Source organism: Populus alba, chromosome 1 (genome assembly GCF_005239225.2).
Source record: "Populus alba chromosome 1, ASM523922v2, whole genome shotgun sequence".
Taxonomy (NCBI): domain Eukaryota; kingdom Viridiplantae; phylum Streptophyta; class Magnoliopsida; order Malpighiales; family Salicaceae; genus Populus; species Populus alba.
Window position 1 is genome coordinate 7999155 of NC_133284.1, and position 21122 is coordinate 8020276.

The 21122-nt window shown below is 34.1% G+C and overlaps 3 protein-coding genes across 5 annotated transcripts; 1 reads left to right on the plus strand and 2 right to left on the minus strand.

Annotated features, from left to right (window-relative positions):
• Positions 1-7819: 7819 nt before the first annotated feature.
• LOC118033887 (uncharacterized) lies at positions 7820-9409 on the plus strand (the record flags this gene model as incomplete). Its single annotated transcript, XM_073411042.1, has 4 exons — positions 7820-8185; positions 8473-8686; positions 8775-8843; positions 8941-9409. Coding segments are annotated over 4 exons (843 nt in total), but the record flags the coding sequence as incomplete, so codon positions are not given.
• On the minus strand, positions 9156-11916 carry LOC118033946 (uncharacterized). The gene is made up of 5 exons (XM_073411062.1): positions 11408-11916; positions 11235-11314; positions 10637-10712; positions 10287-10418; positions 9156-9284 (listed from the first exon to the last, which is right to left on the minus strand). Exons 1-5 carry the CDS (start codon positions 11636-11638, stop codon positions 9156-9158), a joined length of 648 nt encoding a protein of 215 aa, XP_073267163.1. The 5' UTR covers positions 11639-11916.
• A 513-nt stretch (positions 11917-12429) lies between these two features.
• LOC118033945 (serine/threonine-protein kinase BLUS1) lies at positions 12430-20584 on the minus strand. 3 transcript variants are annotated; one of them, XM_035039085.2, is made up of 21 exons: positions 20245-20583; positions 18884-19138; positions 18645-18769; positions 18500-18544; positions 18000-18081; positions 17807-17875; positions 17436-17606; positions 17284-17349; positions 16252-16320; positions 16069-16137; positions 15580-15923; positions 14887-15023; positions 14651-14745; positions 14544-14582; positions 14401-14457; positions 13962-14060; positions 13792-13843; positions 13648-13703; positions 13277-13341; positions 13149-13200; positions 12430-12959 (listed from the first exon to the last, which is right to left on the minus strand). In XM_035039085.2, the coding sequence occupies exons 1-21, from the start codon at positions 20398-20400 to the stop codon at positions 12891-12893; spliced, it is 2172 nt and encodes a 723-aa protein (XP_034894976.1). In that variant the 5' UTR covers positions 20401-20583; the 3' UTR covers positions 12430-12890. The 3 variants fall into 3 exon arrangements, with proteins under 3 accessions (XP_034894976.1, XP_034894977.1, XP_034894978.1); XM_035039086.2 differs by lacking the exon at positions 14544-14582; XM_035039087.2 differs by lacking the exons at positions 14401-14457; positions 14544-14582 and having other exon boundaries at positions 20245-20584.
• Positions 20585-21122: the final 538 nt, after the last annotated feature.

Consider the following 21122-nt stretch of genomic DNA (forward strand, 5'->3'; position numbering starts at 1 on the left):
TTAACAAAATTTTGACTAATTTTTTCTGTGATTTTATATCAGATAAAAACAGTTATATAAAAAAAAGAAACTTTAAAATTTCTAAAACTTAATTTTTAAAAATTCTAATCACTAAAACCAATTTAAAAAGTTGATCCAAGATAACTATTGTTAATTTTCTAAAAAAAAAAAAGAAAAAAGAAAAAAAAGAGCAATAATGATGATGGGAGAGCACGTTTGATTTGAAAATGCGCTCTCTCCTGAGAGGTTTTCTTTAAATTTGATTTCAATTCTTAATTTGTGATCCCATAAGAACCAATAAACTGGTTATTTTTAAAGTGTTTTAAAATTAAAAATAAATTAAAAAATAATATATTTTTTTATTTTTTAAAAATTATTTTTTACACCAACATATTAAAATTATCAAAAAATATTAAAAATTTTAATTTTTTAAAAAATCAAAATTTAATAAAAAAATTAGTTAAATCACAATCCCAAAGATAATTTAAATAATCTAGTGCAAGGACTTAACGGAATAGGATTTTTTGAGGAAGGGAGTGGTTTTTTTTTTAATTATTAATATAGGTGTTTGAACTAGTTTATGTATATCTCAACTAATTTTATAAATTCTAAAATTAATGATTATATAAATCTTCAATAATCCTAAAAAAAACTTGAATTCATGAGAATTAAATAACAAATTAAAAATCTCATAATTAAACTTGGTTTTATTTTTACTGTGTCAAGAGATAAATAAGCTGTCATTTTCGATGGGTTTCTTTTTCTCAATTTTTTTTTTATATTAACACTCACGATAATCTCCCAAGGCATTCCTGAGCACAAGTTGTGCAATATTCAAACCTGTCATTTTTAGATGAAAAATACATGAGCTTATTAGATTTGGAAAAGCTTCAATTCAGCCCCCCAATGCAATGTCTCATTATCGATTGAGTTCAAAACCTTTTATTTCAATCAATTTTAACCCAAATCTAATTGATATTAGGTAATGTCATCCCTTTATTAATTTATTTGTAGCATGGTAAAAAAACTCCACCCAATTTATATGTGATTTGGACATGATCAGCAGGTGTTTCCATCCAAGGCACCAAAATACGTCCCAAAATGTTCTAAGAGATAATTTTAACACTAAATAATATTAAACATTCCTCCATTCTACTAATAAAATTCAATGTTAAGAATGTCCTTTATCGTAAGTTGAAGTTTATTTTAATTTTGAGAGTGCCACTACCAATAGATGGAGGAAGGGGCAATATTATCTAAATCTTTTTATTACAAGCAAGATTGATAAAATAAAATAAAATAGGACACAATTGATAATAAGATAATATCTTAAGGGGTACTTTAAGGTTTTCAGTTAGATTAACGTGAAAACGGCTGAAGAAAATAATTGGTGAGTTGAATATTCCGAGTCCGTCCAATTTTTTCCACTCTTTCAGCGGCACTCTTTGTTTAAAGAACTGGGTCAAATATCTCATTCTGCGTCAAATTATTACAACCTGGAATCCTTAAACCCGCTGCACTCGTACATTATTTTATCATTTTTTTTTGAACAACAAACGTAAATTCCAAAGGATTACTTGTATCGCTATCTGAAAATTGTTTAATATAAAAAAAATCATCAATAAAAAAAAAATCTTTGGAAAATTATGATGATATTTATTAACAAAACATAACATAGTTGTTTTTATCTATAAATACTAAAAGAATTATAAGTGAAAATTAAGAAATAAAAATAAAATAAAATTAGATAGGTATTCCCTTGTTATTTTTATTAGAAAATATAATGTGTTAAAATTACAAATAAAGTTATGATGTAATTAAAATCCACACAATATTCATTGCTAAATTTATTGATAATGTTTAAGTTATAATATGTCAGAACTGCTCCCCTCCTCTCTCATTTCTTCTTTTTCTTTCTATTTTTTTTTTTTTGCAAAAAAACATCATCATATCTCCCTTTTTTTTTCACAAATCAAGCTTCAATCATCATAAATTCAGCCACCCCAATACTTAGTCTATCAATATCTCTGTTCTTGTTCAATTATTTTTTAATATTCACCACATCAAGTTAGCAAACCTACCTGTTTTTTTATTGCAATCCATTTGTTTATGTTAGTTTTTTGGTATTTTTATATAGTATATATGATTTGTTCGTGTGTTTACTTGTTTTATAATTTTTTCTTTTAAAACATTGTTGTGTGAATGTATGATTTGTACATTTCAGGGTGTTTTTTTAGATTTTGAAAAAATCAAATTTATTTTTCACGTGATAAAATTGAGTTTGATTTTGTAACTCGGGTGTTTTATAATAACATTTTGAGTAGTATCTTGTATAGGGGAGATGGCGTCATTTTTTTTTTAAAATAGGATTTAATGATAATATTATTATCTTTTTTCATACTTAATTTTTTTAGATGAAGAAAAGAAGGTCATTAGAGAGTAATACAAGCATGAGTGCCGCTGGTTTTTCTGGTAACTTTTTTGATGACTATGAGCTGCTAGGTGCTAACTAAGACACCAAGTAGAGACACCCTCTCTTGACACAGATTCATGAAGTACAAGGCAAGCTCTCAAAGGGGTGTCTCTTCTAAGAAGAATGTATACATTAAAAAGTATATTGTTAAGTGGAAGTTCGACTACAATATGTAAGTTTGGTTTCCTTTCATGCACAATAAAAAAAAAACAACAAAGGATAATTTTTGAATAATTAATTTCAATGAACAAATCAATTTTCATGTTTATAAATGTGAAGACTGCTCGCATGATAATATTAGTGATGAAATCATCGATGGAAATGCTTTTGTTTTAGTGGAGTCAGGTTTTCAAAAATCTTGAAAGGAAACCTATAGCTGATGCTTGGTTCAAAAAGTTCAAGACTAGTGTATACATAAACAATTCTTTTAATATTTATTTTGGTTAGCTTTATAAATTTAATGAATGAATTATTTTATGAAATTAACGTGTAAGAAAAAAAATTACTGGGAGGAGGTTGACAACGTTGTTGCTAGGAGAGTGTAGAAAAATCATAATACAAGTAGGTAATTAAGATTGAATTCAAATTGTGAATTTTTTTAAAATGTTTAAATTTTATTTTTCATAATCTTAACCAATAGTTGTTTTTCTCTACAAACCAAGTTGCATGATTTATGGTATGAGGTCAAGAAAAAAAATCAAAGAAGTATGCAAAAGAAAAAGGTCTTTCATGCTGGGATGACATATTAATGTGGATAGATTTCAGACCTCCATACATCTTGGAGGCTCTTTGGGATGCTTATATCCAAAATATGATGCCTGAGCATTTTATGTTGTGGTTATAATCTAATAGGGAGAACTAAACCAAGAAGATTCACGGTTTCATTACCACATGTACTAGTAAATCCATTCTATTTATTTTGCATGTAAAGCAAATTTTAAGATTTTGTTTCATAAATTTTTTTAATTAATTATTGTATTATATAAAATATATAACTAACAATAGTTTTCTTTTACAGGTTGCGATGTTTAGATATGATTCAAGACTGATGAAACTTTCTACCGATGAAGGTTTTTTTGTTGAAACCCAAATTTGAAATGAGGACTGTTAGAAAATGGTGCAACAACTTGTAGATAGCTGAGCTCAAAAGCTTGTGATATGTGGGATTTCAACAAATTATTTTGTTAAGTTATTAATTTTTTAAATTTGCTGATTTTTTTTTCAGAAAACATATAACACCCGATTACATGAGATATATGGGAACGATCTTTCGATTCATATAGAACTTCATCTAGGCTTGTGGTTGGAGGCTAGATCGTCTAGTGGACCCGATAGAAATCAAGTATACAATATCTCCAACATTATACCAAGGGTATGTGACCGTCTAAGAAATTATACAAGAACAAGTTTAAGCTCGGACGACCCGATTTAGTGTTGAGATGACCTAACTTAGGTTTGAGACAACCGGCTGAGGGACAGAGTGAATGTCTTCGAGCAACTATTGGCAACTATAACTAGTACGTATGGTCAATCATGCTGCCCTCCTGGTTCTAGCAAAGATTTGCCTCCTCCCTCTCCTCTAGTTTTTATTTACTAGATAAATTGTATTTAATAATATTTTTTAAATTAATAATAAAATTTTTAGTTTTTTGTTTTAGTTTAATTCTTTTTTATTTTTAATTTTAAAAAAATATTAAATACAATACTAATAAAATTATCAATAGAATTTACATTGCTGATTGAACGACTAAAAAACTAAGTCCTTCAAAAAATTATAAAGAAAAAAAATCACAGGAATTTTGTTACTATTAAATGTAATTCTTCAATGGTTTATTTTTATCGGTAATATATATACGAACATGACTTACAAATGATTCATTCAATCGGTAATATATTCGTGATTCGGTCAATAAGTTTGTTTTGGACAGAAAATTTATCCCTAAGCTCAATAGGATCTTTGATGTTTGACAGAGAGTGCTCACTAGCTAGGCATCATCATATGAAAAAGGTTACGAAATTCTGGAATATGCACTTCCACGTATACCTTGAAGGTCGATCACAAGTGACAAAAGATCCAACAAAAGATAGATAGATAGGATCTAACGAAAGGAAGGTTCTTTTCTTTTCTAATACGTGTCCCCAAGAGAGAAAAAAAAGTGGCTAACAAAAGATAAGAGCAGGCAGGCGACCCAAATATCTTTTCATGGCTGGTCCAGCAGCAGGAGGAGGAGGAGGTCGGCAAGGGGATCCCTAGTTACAATCTTTTTTTTTTTTTTTTTTTAAGTTACAATCTTTACTCTTACATCTCAGCGTAAATTTATAATTTTTATTAACCATTTACTTTGGATATGAATAAGATGTGCAAGCTTGATGAGGGAGGGCAAATTACTGGGAAAATGACCCTCTTTCCTCAATCCATGGAGGTTCTAGACAGCGAAACTAATGTCTGTATACTCTTGTTAACAATAAACAACTATTATTGTGTGTGTGCGTGTATAATTTTTGGTTATCAAACCTTTTTTATTGTATTTTTTATGACCAAATTGAAGATTAATTTCTTATAATTTCTCATAGAAGGATATAATTTAACAAAAAAGATTAAAGTGTAAAATATGATAAAATAATTTTGTCTTTTCAAATTAGTAGATTTCTTTTATAAATAATTAGTAGCGATAATATATAAAAAGTAGAGACTAATTATTATTTTTATTATTGAATTTTGTTTATAAATTTGAAAATTACTTTCTTGGTCTCTAATTAACTAATAATAAAATAACAAGTGATTAAATAATCTTAAAATTGCTTACAGAATATATTAAAACACCATGTGTCTGCTGTCTCAGAAATAACAAATTATTCATACAATTTTTATTTGACAGACTACCTAGTGTTTTAGCTAAAAAATAAACTCTAAGTTTTTTATTTTTATTAGCTACCCATTAGAACTTAGATCCAAAAAAAAAAAAAATAATTCCAATTAAATTTGTTATTTAGAGAATTGGAATAGAAAATGACACTAGAAACTTAAGATTATAACAATCCTGAAATTCTAAAAATAGTTATGATGTATATTCATTTAATGCAAAATAAATCAAGAAATAAAAAAGACAGAAAAGATACAAAGAAATTATCAAGAATAAAATAACAAAAAAGTAGAAATTATTGAGATATACCTGTGATCTTTATCTGACCATGTATTTTTTTCTTCAAGATATGACTTGTCAGGTTGTTATATTAATATCTTAATATAAAAAATATTTTAGAAAAAAAAAAAAAGGAGGCCAATTGCCCCCTCTTGCCTCCGCGTGGCTCCACCCCTGGTGATGGTAAGGGGAATGTGCGGTGGAAATTTGGAAGAGGGGTGTGGAACAGCTGTGAAAGGGTTGAGATGGAATTGGAGGGCGTTAGATGGGCTTTTGATGATGAGGTTTGGGTGTGGTTTTCTGGATCTTCTGCTAACTACAGCTTGAGATTACGTTGCAAAGGATATTTTTGTTCATCTTGTAATCAATACTCTCTTGTCATCTATCTTTCTTGTTTTTTTTTTTTTTTTATCAGAAATTCGATGCATCCGACTTCACCCCACTTCACGATGACGCAGCTTCTAGGCCTAGCCACTAACCAGATAGCTAGTGAAAAGCCACTTGCTCTCTTCTATACCAGTAATAAGAGAATCGACCCATTTCCCTTCCGTGCAGAAGTTCCCTGTTACTTGGATTCAACACATGTACTTGGGCTCTGGTCAAGCTTGTTCTTGAAAACTAGTGAATTGATAACACTCGACTGATCGGAATCGATTGTTTGGCTGTCTTTGTAAGATCATGGGCAGAGATAAAATCCAGTGAACTGGGAAAGTTATGCATGCCCGGCGAAGTCATTCTTAGAAGCATTACCAGAACTATAACTCTCAACTCGTCAATGAACATGGAAAGTCATACCCTGGAATGGAGGACAGCTGAAATTTCAGACTTTGTGTTCAAATACCACTTAATTAAATATAAGAGCAAATAAGAGGGGGGAGCAGGAGGCTTATGGAGTATTATTATACACTAAAATTACTCTCTTAAAAATCGCAGAGGCAGAGTAAAAGGTAAAAACTTGCTCCAGTTTACTACTACAGGAAACCAGACAACAAGTATACTCGTAGAGAAAGAGAACAGAGTGTTGCAGAATCGTCCCAGATCACCCTTGTTACCGCGGCTATATATAGCTTTGTTGTTGATGGCAACTGCCCCATACACCCAGCCTTCCTTTTGTAATGGAGCTCTTCATTAGCGTTCTAATAATATTGAATATTGTTTTGTCATTATTGCTTTTGATTCTGCTCCTGGAGAAGGAAACTGTGGGAGGGAGGTGCCTTTATGGGTTGCCCTTGTGCAGCTCTGATACTGTACTTTGGGATGGAGTTCTTAGACAACGGCACTCGAAATTTTACTTCCAACTAATTTTTTTTTAAAGAACTGTATTAGTTACTCCAAATATTAGTGTAATGATTAGGAATAGTGAAGCACAAAAGGATATGATTAAGGGGATTGGGATTAGGGGTGAGTAAAAAAACTGAGAAAACCGAGAAAAAAAAAACTGAAAAAACAGAACTGAAAAAAAAACCGATTAAATCGATTAAAATTTTGAAAAAACTGAACGGTTCGGTTCGGTATCGGTTATAGGCTTATAAAAACCGAACCGAACCGAACCAAAAAAAAAACGAGCTAAAACCGGAAAAAAAAACTTAGCCAAAAACCGAAAAAAACCGAGCTAACCTGATTTGAGTTTTTTTCCCTTAAAAAACTGAACCGAACCGAATTTGATGCACCCTAATTAGGATCCTCTAGAAGGAAAAGCACGAAGATAGGGAGTGAAAAAAAGAAAAGGAAAAGCTAAACTTATTTCCTCCCCTATAGATTAATCAATGCTCCACTTCTATCCTTATATTTATGATTTTCCAATTCCACCTTTCTAGTTTTTAAAAAGTTCAATTTCTCCTATAATCACTATGATGTTATTCATTGTTTTTATGAGAGAATATAAAATTCATGGAGATAAAATAGTAAAATAAAATAAGAACAAAAGTGAGCATTTTGTTAGTTGTTTGGTAGTTAAATTTTTTCAAAAAAACTAAAAAGAAAAAAATAAAAAATATTTCAAATTATAAAGGTAGAAGTGAAACATTGATGAATCTATAAGGATAAAAATATAGTTTTCCAAACAAAAAATATTTAGAAAGAAAACTTGAAAAAGTTGCATCCAAAATATCATCAATCCAAAGCCACTCTTCTTCAATCTATCACCCACAGTCACAGACACACATGGCCACAACAACCAACCCCATTAAAATAATTTCTCCAAAACTCCAGACTCCCCCCTCACAAAAACCCTTTCTGTATCACATCACTAACATGTCCAACACTGTTCAACAGAGCCACAACTTCACTGCACAAACCTTTACTTGTAATTAAATGCAGCAGCAATAGCTCAGAAGAGATAGAACCAAGTAATGGTAATAATTTGAAGGATGCATTGTCTGGTATGGTGGACAAGCAAGTGGAGGAACTTTTAAACAGGCAAGAGAATAGGGTGTTGCTTGACGGGTTAGAGAAGGCATCGCAAAGAGTGGAAATGGCTAGAAGAGAACTTGCTGAGATTGAAAGACAGGAACTTGAGGCTAAACAATTGAGGGATTATATTAACCAGCTTGAAAGTAGAGCTTCTGAGGTCTGCTGTTTCTCTCTAATCATGTTCATGGGTTTTTATTTGTTTAGTTTTTTCTCTCTTAACATGTTCTTGGGCTGTTGTAAATGGGATTTTGAGATTGCGGGCTTTCTTGTGATTATCAATGAAGTAATCCTCTTGGTATGATTTGGCTTGTGAATTTGAGATTTTGAAGTCTATCGTATCAAATGAAAGGGAACTGATCTATTTGAAATGCTCTATTGCAGAATTATTGTTTGAAATTTGTTGCTTTTGTCTGGTGTTGTTGTTTGATTTTGGTTGAATTCAAGATTGCAGAATGTCAGCAGGAGATCTTAGAGGCAAGAGCCATGGTTGAAGAAGCAGAACGTTCGCTGTCACTTAATAATGATGGGGATGCTTTAGAAAGCAAGGAGATTAGCAGAGATGAAGAGAGACTGGAGTCCATAAAGGCAGGTTTGTATCTGCACCTTGTTGGCACCCCTTGCTGGGCTCCCCATTATTCTCTCACTCAAGTGAACACCAGCAATGCTCACAGCTAATACTTCCTTTTCCAAACCAATCACCTTCATTAGCTGTGCATTATTCGGCCTTTTAACCTTTCGATATGCAGTTAAGAAGAGACTTTGGACATTTTCAGCTGAAGAACGGGGACAGGCTGCAGCTTTTGGCATTGTGAAAGGTATCACTTTTAGTTTTTTCCAAAGGATCATACGAGAATTTGACAGTTTTTCTTACAAGGAAAATGGATTTACAACGACAGGTCTTGCTAACACTAGTGCGCTGGAGGACCAGCCATTTGGAGCTCGATCCTGAAAGCTTCTTGTCCCATGTCTTTAATGGTGCACAGTATGTATCAGAGAATCTTTTGATCTTTGCTTTTGCTGCTGTTAGTCTGGATTTCTGCTTTAAGACGGACGGGCTTTTAAGTCCCTTTCCTATTGAAAAAGGTCAGCTTCAAGGACTAATATAGAATGAATCCCCTCTACTGGATTCAATATTGCCCATTATCTGCTTCATTGGCAACAGGATGTAATTTCACCAACAAAATGAAAAATTCAAAACTGTGCTCTTCTCCACCCTTCCATGAGTTCTCTGCATCATAGTCACCGTTAACAACTCGCTGATTAAAGCCATAAAAATGTCTTTTCCAAACCCACTTCTTTCCTTTCCTTTCCTTTCCTTTCTTGTAGTTTGCAACAATGTATAGTTTACTTTCCTTAAAGCCTACCATTTTTATGCTGATTAGATGCTGGATTGAGTCTGATTTGTTGTGCATCTAAAACTGAATTGCTACTTAATATTGGCAGCATTGTGTCATTTTCGCAAATCAAAACCTAATTTCGAAAATGAAATACTAACAGTTTTGTCATTTAACCTTTGGTTGTCGCCAAAGGCTTGAATTCTTCATGTGTTTGAAGATATAGCGTATGACTGAAAAAAATACCTTCATATCCAAGCAGCTATCACAGTATTCTTAACAGTCGAGACGTGATTTGATCGCGCTCCCTAGGTCATTTGAGGCAACTTGCAAACCCCTTGGAGTCCAAATTTTAGTAGGACAATATGTCCGAGAGAGACCTCTATTCAGCTACACAATTACTAATACACACACATGCAAACAGTATAGTCTTGCCATTGCCACTTGTGAACAATTCCCAAGAGAGTTTAGAGAGTTAATCTTGTGTGTGACACGCTCGCTTAACTAGTCAGGCTGCCATCGTATATCTGGAAATTTGGGGTTTCAAAAAATATGATTAAAAATATCAACATGGGAATATCTCGACCTTTTAATCTCCAAATCTAAAGCCAAAAATACGCTTCCAGACCATTCTTATCAAGAGAACATCTATTTAACCAAGCCACAGTGACAATGAAGCCGTTGTTCTATTGTTTCCCCCGCTCACCATCATCATCCCAACCTCCATTTGAGTGTGCTTGATTTTCTGAGTTGGTTTCATGGACTCTCCCACTGCCGAATCTCATTTCTTGATTGCTCGTCAGCAGATGGCAGATTCCTGTGTTCTCATTCTCTCTCCTAATATGGAAAGTAAGAACTCAACTATAATCTCATTGATCGTTAGAAGAATGAAACGAAAATTACTGAGCTTCCATTTATTAGTACCATATCCTTGATGGTACCTGATGCTCCTGCAAAACTGACATCTTTCTTTTTTGTCAGTGAGGGTAGAAACTTAGCTGCTTCGCTAAATGATTGAAATCCATGAACATCTCCATTTTTTATGCTAGCTTCTAGCTGCAAAAAATTAGAGGCATAATAATGAACACTAGCTTGTATGGTGGTAACCAAAGCCGAATTTTTTGCTCTTATTTAGTTCTGATAGTACTTGAAACATAAGGTTTCAGCCAGAATATATTTTACATAGTTTATTCTACTCGTCTATCATAACGGTAAGAGTATGTAGAGAAACCCCATACCAGGAGGTAACCAAAAAGGTTTGAGAGGTATTGTACCTGAACATGAACAATGCCGAAAATAATGCTAGCTATAGGCAGCCAGCTCTCTTCAGGTGACAGGGACATATTTGATCTATTAAGCCAGATTGAAAAAAAATCACACAATCAAATTCATGCATCCAATCCAATCAAGTAACACATCCAAATTAACTGTTGTTAAGTGGTCGCAATAGATTATTTTTTACAGCATCAAGCAGTGTAATATCTCAAGTCTGAAATTGTCTTACTCACACTGTTCACATTACAAATCCTTCATTAATCAATCAAACTAAAATATTAACATTAACATTTGGCGAAAGAAACAACATTAAAGAAAACTCTTCAAACTCAACACAAAGTTTGCATTTTGCATTCAAAGAAACAGCACTCATAACCAAACTAGCAAGACGCGGCATAAGTGGACATCCAGTCCCAAATGTTCACATCCCAAAATCAGCATTAAGAGAAATAATGCTACACTACAAATCAGCATCCCCTATAAACATTTAACAAAGCTTCAATAAAAACAAAACTAACTACCACATTAAAAACCAGAATTATGAGAAATAATGTAAGCATGGTACTATAAAACTAAAAGAAAATATAAAAAACAAACCTCAAATAAGGAGCCAAGTAAACAAGAGAATAAATAGCATATCTTCTTTTCCCAGTATCAAGCCAAGCAAAAACCCAACTCTGCCAACAAAACAAAAAGGATCAAAACTTTATCAACACCCAGATTCCAAAAACAAACAAAAAATATAAAATCAAAGATAGAGACACACTTACAAGCCAATTGAAGTAAGGAATGAAACTAATAACACCCATAACAGCAAATCTCGTATCGGTTGTAGCAATCCCCGAATAACTCTCCGCCTCCTCGTCCTTGGTAACTGTATTTGGCAATAGCAAAGAGCTCAGCATACACAAACCTATGGCCGCAGCAAACGGGGTGTCGTCTGATAACTGTGCCCTGCATTTTCCCCTGTTAATCTTCTCCCCCTGTATTAACACCAACATAAACAGTTCAAAAGAGGGGATATTTAAAGTAAAAGGTATGTGAAATTTTGCAGTGTTTTTTTTTTACCTTGACGAAGGGTTTTTACAGTGTTGATGGGAATGAGAGGGTTTTAGCTTGGCGAGTGGTGAAGTTAAGTTAGGAGGTTTTAGGGAAGGACAAAGTGAAGTGGTGGTCAGTGTGATCATTGAAGGCAGGAGATATGGAGATTAGATTTAAGCCTTTAAGGAGAGAATGTGATCAAAGGAGGAAAAGGAGACAGAATCTTTGAGATTTCGTACTTATCCGAGGAGAAGAGTGTGGTATACGGTCATCGACGTTGACAGCTTGTGTATACATAAACACTCCCTTTTTTTCTTTGGCCGTTGAATGTGAAAGGGTATTCTCGACAGGTCGACATTAGTGTGATTACAGTATCTCCAATGCATGTATTGGGGGGGGGCCTACCAGAACGCGAGACCTAACAGAGTTCAGCAAGGACACTGGCTTCTAAGGTCAGGAAAGTCATAGGGTTAGATGCTAACTATTAACGAAAGGGGCTCTTTTGCTGCCAGTTGTATTCGCCTGCGGTCTTGCACTGAGTACTTCAAAACGTAATTTTTCCAAACCGATTAGAACTTCGACTCTTTCCAATCCCATGATGGTTGATCTTACATGAAAGAGAGATGTTCACATTAAAGCAATGGCAACCATTGGACAATGGCCATTAGCATGGAGAGAAGGGTAAGATTATGCTTGTTCATTCATTCGTTACCATTCTCTAATAGTGGTGAAATTCCAAGGTTTAGTAGGATGGGTGAAAAAGTTGGATAATTTTCATAAACACGAGTTCTACCATCATGTACAAGATCAAATCTGTATGAACAAAATAATACATTTGAATAACCTGATTTAAGTATTGAGATGTATATATAAACAGACACTTGAAGCTTTCTAACTCCTCATGGTGACTGATTTTAACAAAAAGTAAGCCAGGAAAATTCTGCTAACTTGCGGATATACTTCACACGGCTAAGGACAAGGTCGTTTCCAATTGAATTTGATAGATAGAATTGGTCTTCAAGGAACTGTGTGCAACGGATTTGCAGAAGAGATGCAGAAACGGTGTTTGTCCTTTGCAACCTTACTCCAAAATCCAACTCAAAGATGGTTCTAATCCAGCCCGTATAAAGAATGGCTAACACTTATCTGCATGTACAGCTCTTGCCTGAATTTACATGAAGGTTTCACTTTACCGTGATCAGAATTACGCTTTCAGGCATCCACTTCGCTCCTTTCCCCATTCTCTTCCCTACCAGATATGGCTTTCAGCTGCTGTTGCAACTGTAAGAACAACAAAACATTCTCAAATTAATTCGCCCTAATACTGGGTATAAATGTATTTACAGACTCAACTGTTTTCTGTTTATCCCATCATGAAAGAAGGGGTGAGACTATTAGTGATCGTTCTACGTCCCTAAGAGTATGATAATAAAACAGGTACAACAAAATTGATCCACACAAGCAACTTACTTGCTCATATTTTAGCTTTTCAGCATTCAGTTCATCGGTCAAATTCACCATCCTGCAAAGTGTGAGTGAGAACATTAAACAAACGTAAATATGTATAAGACCAGGAAGGAAAGGACAAATGATCAAACCTGTTTTGAAGCTCAGTGATCTTGATCAATAATGATTTCTCCCTCTCAGAGGATGCTGCTTCGACCTGTAACAGTGAGTAGATCAGAGGAATCATGATACAGAAATCCAACCAGTCACAATGAAAGAGACTCGGTAATTTCAGGAAATACAAAGAAATAATAAAAACCAACTTTCACAAATAAGTGTCCTACTGTATGAAATTGAACCTGCACAAGTTCAGTTATATGACCCTGCGTTCATGCTACCAAATCCCACTAAAGCATCATCACTGAAGAAAATCTTGGATCTTATAAAAGGATGCACTTATATACAAGAATTTGGAACCCAAGAGTTAGGAAAGAGCTAAATTATAGATAGAATATCTGCTTACACTTCCATTGTTCTCCGAACCATGAGGCAATGGCGGCAACTTCCCATTTTGAGCAGCTGACACAAAATAAAGTACACAGCTTGTTCAATTGCTTCTCCCCTAAAATCAGACCAAATAGCATGCAGTAACAGATATTTTACTCACCTTCTATGGCCTCAGCTGGCTGCAAGCTATTCAATAAACTCATAATAATATCCTGGAATAAAAAAATATGATTACAAGAACGACTGGCTTTAGGTTTTACAGAATTTTAAGGCAAACAAACCTTGAAAGGAAAAACAACATTCAACTGAAAGTAAAGCGTGCTTTTTTACCTGTTGAATTGAGGTCTGCTGAAAAAGATTCTGAAGATGAGGCAAGAGTAGAGCATGGAAACTATTGTTGCTAACCTCTTTTGGAGGCTGATTCACAGGCTAGAAAAAAAGAGCATGACATGGAATTGGTTACAGGATGACAAATGCAGGAGCAGTGGCTTAATTAGTGAGGCAATTCATAGACTACGCAACAGATATATATATATATATATATATATATAAAGTCAAGACTTGATATGAGATCAAGTCATGCTTCATCTTGGAATTAAGAGTGAAACCACACCTAACCTGATTTCTAAAGCTAATGACTCAGTGGGCACTTGAAGTCCAGTGTCTTTCAAATAAAAATCTCATAAACTCACAAGACATGTGGTCATAAATTTGTTTGATCAATATCAAGAGTTAGATATATTCAGACAAAACAAGTCAATGCACGTACCATTTGCTTTGGCTCAAACATCCACTCACCAACACTAGCAGACTTTCTCAGTGATGACTGAAAATCACAAGAATAAAACATCAAGTGAGAAGCAGACAACACGAGTTGTTACTAAAACTACTGGGTAAAGATGAGCCACCTACTTGTGAAGACCATCGTGGAACTGTACTTAATGGAATATCCTAGGGCACATTCTTTAGTTAGTGAGAGTCAGATGATAACATAGCACGTCATGAGAATTGAGTGTTACCTTTACAAGATCTAAATTTTCTGATGTAACAGAGAACCTCCCCTTTATTTGGACCAGATTTGTCTTCGACTTTTCATCCAAAGAATCTCTAAATCCTATTATAGGAAACAAGTAATGATAAGGAATCAATAAACCATGTTATAGGAGAAGCAGCGCTATTTGATAGCTGCAAGTTCTAGCTCTTTTTGATGATTACAATAACAATAACAGTAAAGAGGAAACTCAATAGCAATAACCTCCTGAAGATTTTATGGGAGCTGATAAACTGTTCGCTGAAGCTCGATTTGGAAGCATTAGAGGACCACTAAAGCTTGGAGCTTTCCGAACTTCACGGGTGGCTCTTTCAGCTGTTGGATGAATTTCATTCTCAAACCTATTAATCAACAGACGAGCCCAATAATTTCAAATTTGGAGCATATGGAAATATAAAGGCACAAAGTTTGTGCTAGTTTCATAAACTTGCGCACAAATGTTCAAGTTCAAGTAAATCAAAAGAATTTTACATCAAAAGTATAAAATGAAAAATTGAACTTCACATAAAATAGTAACAAAGCTCTTACTTAGGACCTGGCATTTCTCAGCTCAAGAATGCCTGTTACAATTTATTACAATCAAATCGTGTTCAACAAACCACCAGCTGACATATAGAATCATATCTTAAAAGAATTCCCAATGCTAAATAACTAAACCTCAATCAACTTATTGAACTTAAAAGCCTTCCTTTCGCAAGTTTGCAATACAGGCTAGAGTTATGACTCAAATTGTCAAGTACAGAGAGTGAGGCCATTTCCTGCCACCACTAATACAAGTTTGACAAATAAAAACGCCACCCATGAAACTACTCTCATTTCACATTATGTTTCAATCAGCTCTAGTTGAGACAGATCTTGTTAATGCTGCAAGAAAAACTAAAAAGGAAGACAACAAACCTTTCAGAAGTGCGCCCCCTTTCTGATAATGAATGAGAAAATACAGTACCAGGCATGAGCGGCCCACTATGGGTTTGGCGACTTTTCACTGTTTTGGCCTTGGCCTGTGCCATGACACTTTCTGACGTTGAGGCCTTTGCTTCAGAGCTTGATCCATTTCTCTTCCACCCAACTTTTTCAAGGCTACTGGTTTCCAGCAAGTCACTTTCTGGTAACTTGCCCTTTCTAATGAAGTTATCTGCCTGAGGCAATTCACCCCCACTTAATTGTCTGCTGTACTCAACCAGCTGTATTTCACTATTTGAATTTACTTTCACTGAACTAGATTGGGAACCAATAGCCGCCTGCAAACAACAAACAAGTTCATTTGTTTGAGAACCAAAAATTTCCCAAAGCAAGAGAGGCACCTCAAGGAGCAGAAATAAATACAGCGGACAATGGTAACAACTTCAGATTAATAAAAGAACTCTTCAGTGACTCATTTATTACCTTACCACCACCAAATTTAATGCTTTCATCTTCTTCCCTCGTCTCTGGAATATCATCATCATCTCGCACCTAGCAAAAAAGGAACAGTTATCATTTCCTAACTGTATAACCAGCAAGAAAAATACTGCTACAAACAATGAAAATGTAGCTTTATTAAACAAAGCATTTAAATAGTTAGCTTACTAGTGATGCTTGGGCTTTCAAATCCTCAAGGTCAAAATTCCAGGCACTAACTCCCCGTTGATACTCACTCTGATGAGGGTAAGACAAGCCATTACTTAAAAGATCAGAAAGAAAAGCAAAAAAAAAACAAAGAAAGAAAGCAGTGGGTACAAATACATTTGACCAATGAATGTTACTTGTCCTCAATTATACTTTCAGTTCTTAACACATCATACTAAATATCCAGGCCCTGCAGATGCATTTATCTAAGAATTTGAATGATAACCTTTCATAAATCAGAAGAGATTATTACTGCTATTATTGGCACAAAATTAATATAAGCATGATTTATTAAGAAAAGAATATATGCCTACATTGTCTGTACTGTCAGCTTGGTTCAACAATGGGATTGAGTGGGAAGAACAAGTCAAGGACCACATGTTGGTGAAGAAAGTAAAAGTGCTAATACCATGTTTCATAATACTGATCTCAGGGTTTGGATTTCCATAAAGAAAGTGAGAACCAAAATCTCCATCCATTCAGCTGTTCAACTGTGGAAATACTCAGAATTTTTCGTTTCAAAATTTAACCATTTTATTCCAACATGTTCTATAGTGAAATCTATGTGATATTTAATGCTTCTGATGGATTAGGGATTTTCTGGTTTAAAACATTCTAAGGGAAAACATAAGAAACATTTTATTGGTTAACTCGTTCAACGGTAGAAAGAAAAGGGATATTTTTCAATTATGGAACCAGAGGACACTTATCACTATTTGTCATCTGTCAGTGTCTTGGTAAGCAATGGACATCTGTACAACCCCAAAGTAAGACATACTTAAACAACTCAATTATATCCAAAAAATCAGTGTATAAGAACAGCTGAGGGTGGTAAAATGACCAAACTTATATAATCTAACCAAGCAGGAAAAGGATTAGGAAGAAATTAATGAAGATGGATTTGCTTGGAAAACAATGCATGATGAACTGCAGCAAGTGCATCCATTAACCAGATGAAAAGCATCATCTTATGAGGTTGAAACGTGTGCTAACCTGTGACAACGCTTCTTGTTCTGCAGAAGGCATTTTCTTTAGAGCCAGCTGTGCAGCATCTTTAAGCTGCAATATTTCAGCAAGTTCATCAAACAACCTAACCAGAAAAACATGAGGCACAAATCAAGTATTGTAGCACTATGATAGCTAACCTGAATAGCTTTCACACGATTCCAAAGTGGGGGCAAGTCTGCAAACAACTTCTTCACAGAAAGCTCTGGAGGCTTTGCATTCTTAAAAAAAGAATGTTTTATTAACTTCTCAGCAGTTGGCCTCTTTGTTTGATCTTTCACAAGGCACATTGCAACCATTTCTTTAAAAGACTGATCACAACTGGAAATCCTCAGATTAGAATCTTAATATATGTGAAAAGAAAAACAAATCACTGAAAACAGCTATACTAGAGGCCTTTTGACAATCTCACAGTACCATCAAAGAAAATGGTGCAAGTTATCCATGTAAATGCAATTCTTACAGAGTAAATCAATTGATGTGAATATCTAGCGAGAAAGAATTTCAATACCTTAGAGAATTTTTTATCACGATCATAATCAAGACCAGGAGGAGCATTCTGTATGGTCATGAGAAGAACCTGACAGAATGAAAAGTAACAGGAAAAAGAAAAGGTATCTTAGCAAGCCACTTAAATGAGAGCTTCCCCAGCTCAAGCTGTATCTTAGTGGACTTTCTTGTTGAATCCTAACAGATGGAAATACCTTCATTGGAGGATATTTTGAAAAAGGTGCATGGCCATGGGCCAGCTCAAGTGCCGTTATACCAAATGACCAAATATCAGCCCTGTACAGGAAAATAGAAGCAATTAAGCAACACACTTATACGAGTTTTCTTTTCTTTCTCAATTTTAAGTCATAGTCAATTTCTTCAACAGATAGAGGTACCAGTTCTGCCCAAACATTAACAAAAAAAAAAAAACACATGATATCAATGGAAAAAAAGAACAGAGATTGAGAGATTTCCTCCAAAGAAAGACATGGAAGTATCATGAGAACTTCTGTTGTCCAAAAACAAGCATAAACGGTTTAGCAAATCAGGTTTGCACACATAAGGATGCATACATATGCACAAACCCAGATTTATGACATGGCAAGCACTGCCAGAAGTTTTTGTAAGCATGGAACATGGATGAAAACATAGCTTGATAAGTTGCACTCAGGGGAATCTAACTTCACAAATAAGGTTCATAAAAAGAACTCACTTGGAATTATATCCACTTCCTGGCTGCAAAACCTCAGGTGCCATCCTGCAATTTGGAAGTTAAAGTGCAAGGAGGAGAACACTTGCCAATAAAAATACAGCTCAGAACTCAAATTACAAAAAATACCATTACTGGTGAAACTTACCAGCATGGAGTCCCCACAAAAGTATTTCTGGAACGCTGTCGATCACCTGTATCAAACATGCAAGCTGAAACACCAAAGTCAGCAAGCTTTACAATCCCATTGGTATCCAGTAGAATGTTTCCAGCCTGCAAGAACAATCGACACATGCAAAAGTTAACATAATATAGCAGTGTTGAGAATAAAAAGAGAAATTTAGACCATCTGATAACATAAATGGGCCATCTTAATGCTTTACTGACTTTAACATCTCGATGAATATGCCCTTGTCGATGCAGGTACTCCAAAGCCTTGAGCGTTTCTTTCAGAATAGAACCAATAGCAGACTCCTCAAATCCTTCTTGATATGCTATCTTCATGAGGTGCAAACAAGAGCCCTCGGCCATGAATGGCATGACCACCCATAAATTTTGGTCAACAACAAATGAACAATAAGCTCTAATAACATTTGGATGATCTATCAAACTCATGGTTTGAGCTTCCCTCCTTATATCATCCTACATTATAAAAAGTTCATCAAATAACCACTTAAACAAGTCATGAAATAAATTTATGAACAGCATGAAAAAAGAAAATCAGTAAGAAGAGCAGAGTGTAACTAATAGAACTACTGTAGGTATCTACTATCAGGGCAAACACACCAACACTGAGCAGTAATCTTTCAAATATTCAATAATAACTTCCAAGCACATTCTTTTTCTGGGTTTTATACCACTACGATCAGAAAGCAAGCAGTACCTGAGTTTCATTCACCAACATATAACTCAAGTTTCACAAATTCTTATGATCAGCTCCAAAAAGTTAGTCCAGGGGATACCAACACTTTTAGTTACTTTATTTCATCAACTAATGTCGTGACTTGTAATCACTTCTTTGTTGATTATTCTATTCCATGATTGTAAGTCTGCATTCTATATGATCAAAGTCAACATCAATTTAATCCGAAATGTTTTCCTTTATAGCAAGTGTCGCGTCAATCCATGCGTGTTAGTGAGCATTAAACTTCAAAATGATGAAATTGATTTTTATCAAAAAGCTTACTTTCACCTACTGAATTAAGAAGGCTAACTTGTAAGTATATACAATTAGTTATGGAAAGCATACTGCAATTAATAATTTCAAGTCCACCAATTTTTCCCCTTCAATCCAATATCACTAAAATTCACAAATAAATTTCAAATCCATTAAGAATAACTATAAATGCAATAGAGCTTCGAAATTCCGCAATCAAATTTATTGAAAAGTTTACTTGTATCTATAATTAAAAGTGAAAAGTTAACAAAAATATGTCCTAAATTAACAATCCGATGCTAAATCAAATAAAGCCCATTACATTAACAAAAAAATCACAAATCAATTTCAAGTTCAGTAACCATCAAAGGAACAAATCCAATTATCACTTAAGCCTCAATCAATCAGCCTCTCTGTTGACTATAACTACTCAATAGCAGCTCATTCAAAGCTAAAAACACCACAAAATTCACAATTCGGTCAAAATAGAATACGATCTGACCTTAAATCACACTCAATAATCACTTCAAGTTATAAAAAAATAAGTCAAAAATGAGTCAAAACAATAATAATAAAAAAAAAGTAAACAAACCAGATTGCTATTGCAACGATCGAGATCCAAACACTTAATAGCGACTACTTCATTAAACGGAATATAGATCGCTCTATAAACAACAGCACTCGCTCCATATCCTACTTCTTCTAGTAACTTATAATCATTTGGATTCACCGTGTACATCTTTCCCATCCACCGTCGCGATAACGTATGCTCCACCGCCACCACCGGTAGTAACCGCCGATTCTGCAACTCTCCTTTTTTGGAGAGTTTGAAAAGGTGCCGTTTTGAGGTATATAGGAGTTTTTAATTTGATTGGTTCGTTGACCGCCGATTCTACAAAGAATCTGTAGAGACCAGAGACTAGAGAGAGGGGGGGTGATGACGTGGAGAGTGTGATGGCATTAGGATTTTGACACGTAGATGTGGCTTATATTGATGGCTGGGACCTACTCCCTGCTTTGCTGTTTTTAGATTCGTGAATTTGTTCATTTGGTTTTTCTTTATTAAATTTTTACAATCACGGGTATCATCTAATCAATTTTTGGATATTTAGATTTATAGGATATTTTAGAAATTGTAATTGTTTAGTTGAAACAACTAGTTTATCAGTTTGCATTTATGTTGTGCACATGAATTTTTTCAAAATATAAAAAACATTTAAATTGTTAAAAACTTCTAGTATTAGTATTGTTATTAAATTTAATATAATAATTTAAATTTGAAAAAATCTCTACCCAAATTTTTAATTGATATCTAGTCAGAATGTTAATTTTATGACTGGAATTATAGAATTTACTGGGTTAAATTAATTTTTTTATTTTATTATATAATAGAAAATATCAAGATTAATTTATTATTCCATTACAATATTAAATAATAAAATTCAATTAAAAACACACACTAAATAATGA

Coding starts and splice junctions, on each gene's coding strand:
- LOC118033946 (XM_073411062.1), bottom strand. CDS start 11,638: ATGTTGGTGTTAATACAGGGGGAGAAGATTAACAGGGGAAAATGCAGG. Junction 10,419..10,636: donor TCGGCATTGTTCATGTTCAG/GTACAATACCTC, acceptor AATTTTTTGCAG/CTAGAAGCTAGCATAAAAAA. Junction 9,285..10,286: donor CAGGTACCATCAAGGATATG/GTACTAATAAAT, acceptor GGCTTTAATCAG/CGAGTTGTTAACGGTGACTA.
- LOC118033945 (XM_035039085.2), bottom strand. CDS start 20,400: ATGGGAAAGATGTACACGGTGAATCCAAATGATTATAAGTTACTAGAA. Junction 17,607..17,806: donor GTGATAAAAAATTCTCTAAG/GTATTGAAATTC, acceptor AGTTGTGATCAG/TCTTTTAAAGAAATGGTTGC. Junction 13,704..13,791: donor GCCAGCTGAGGCCATAGAAG/GTGAGTAAAATA, acceptor ATTTTGTGTCAG/CTGCTCAAAATGGGAAGTTG.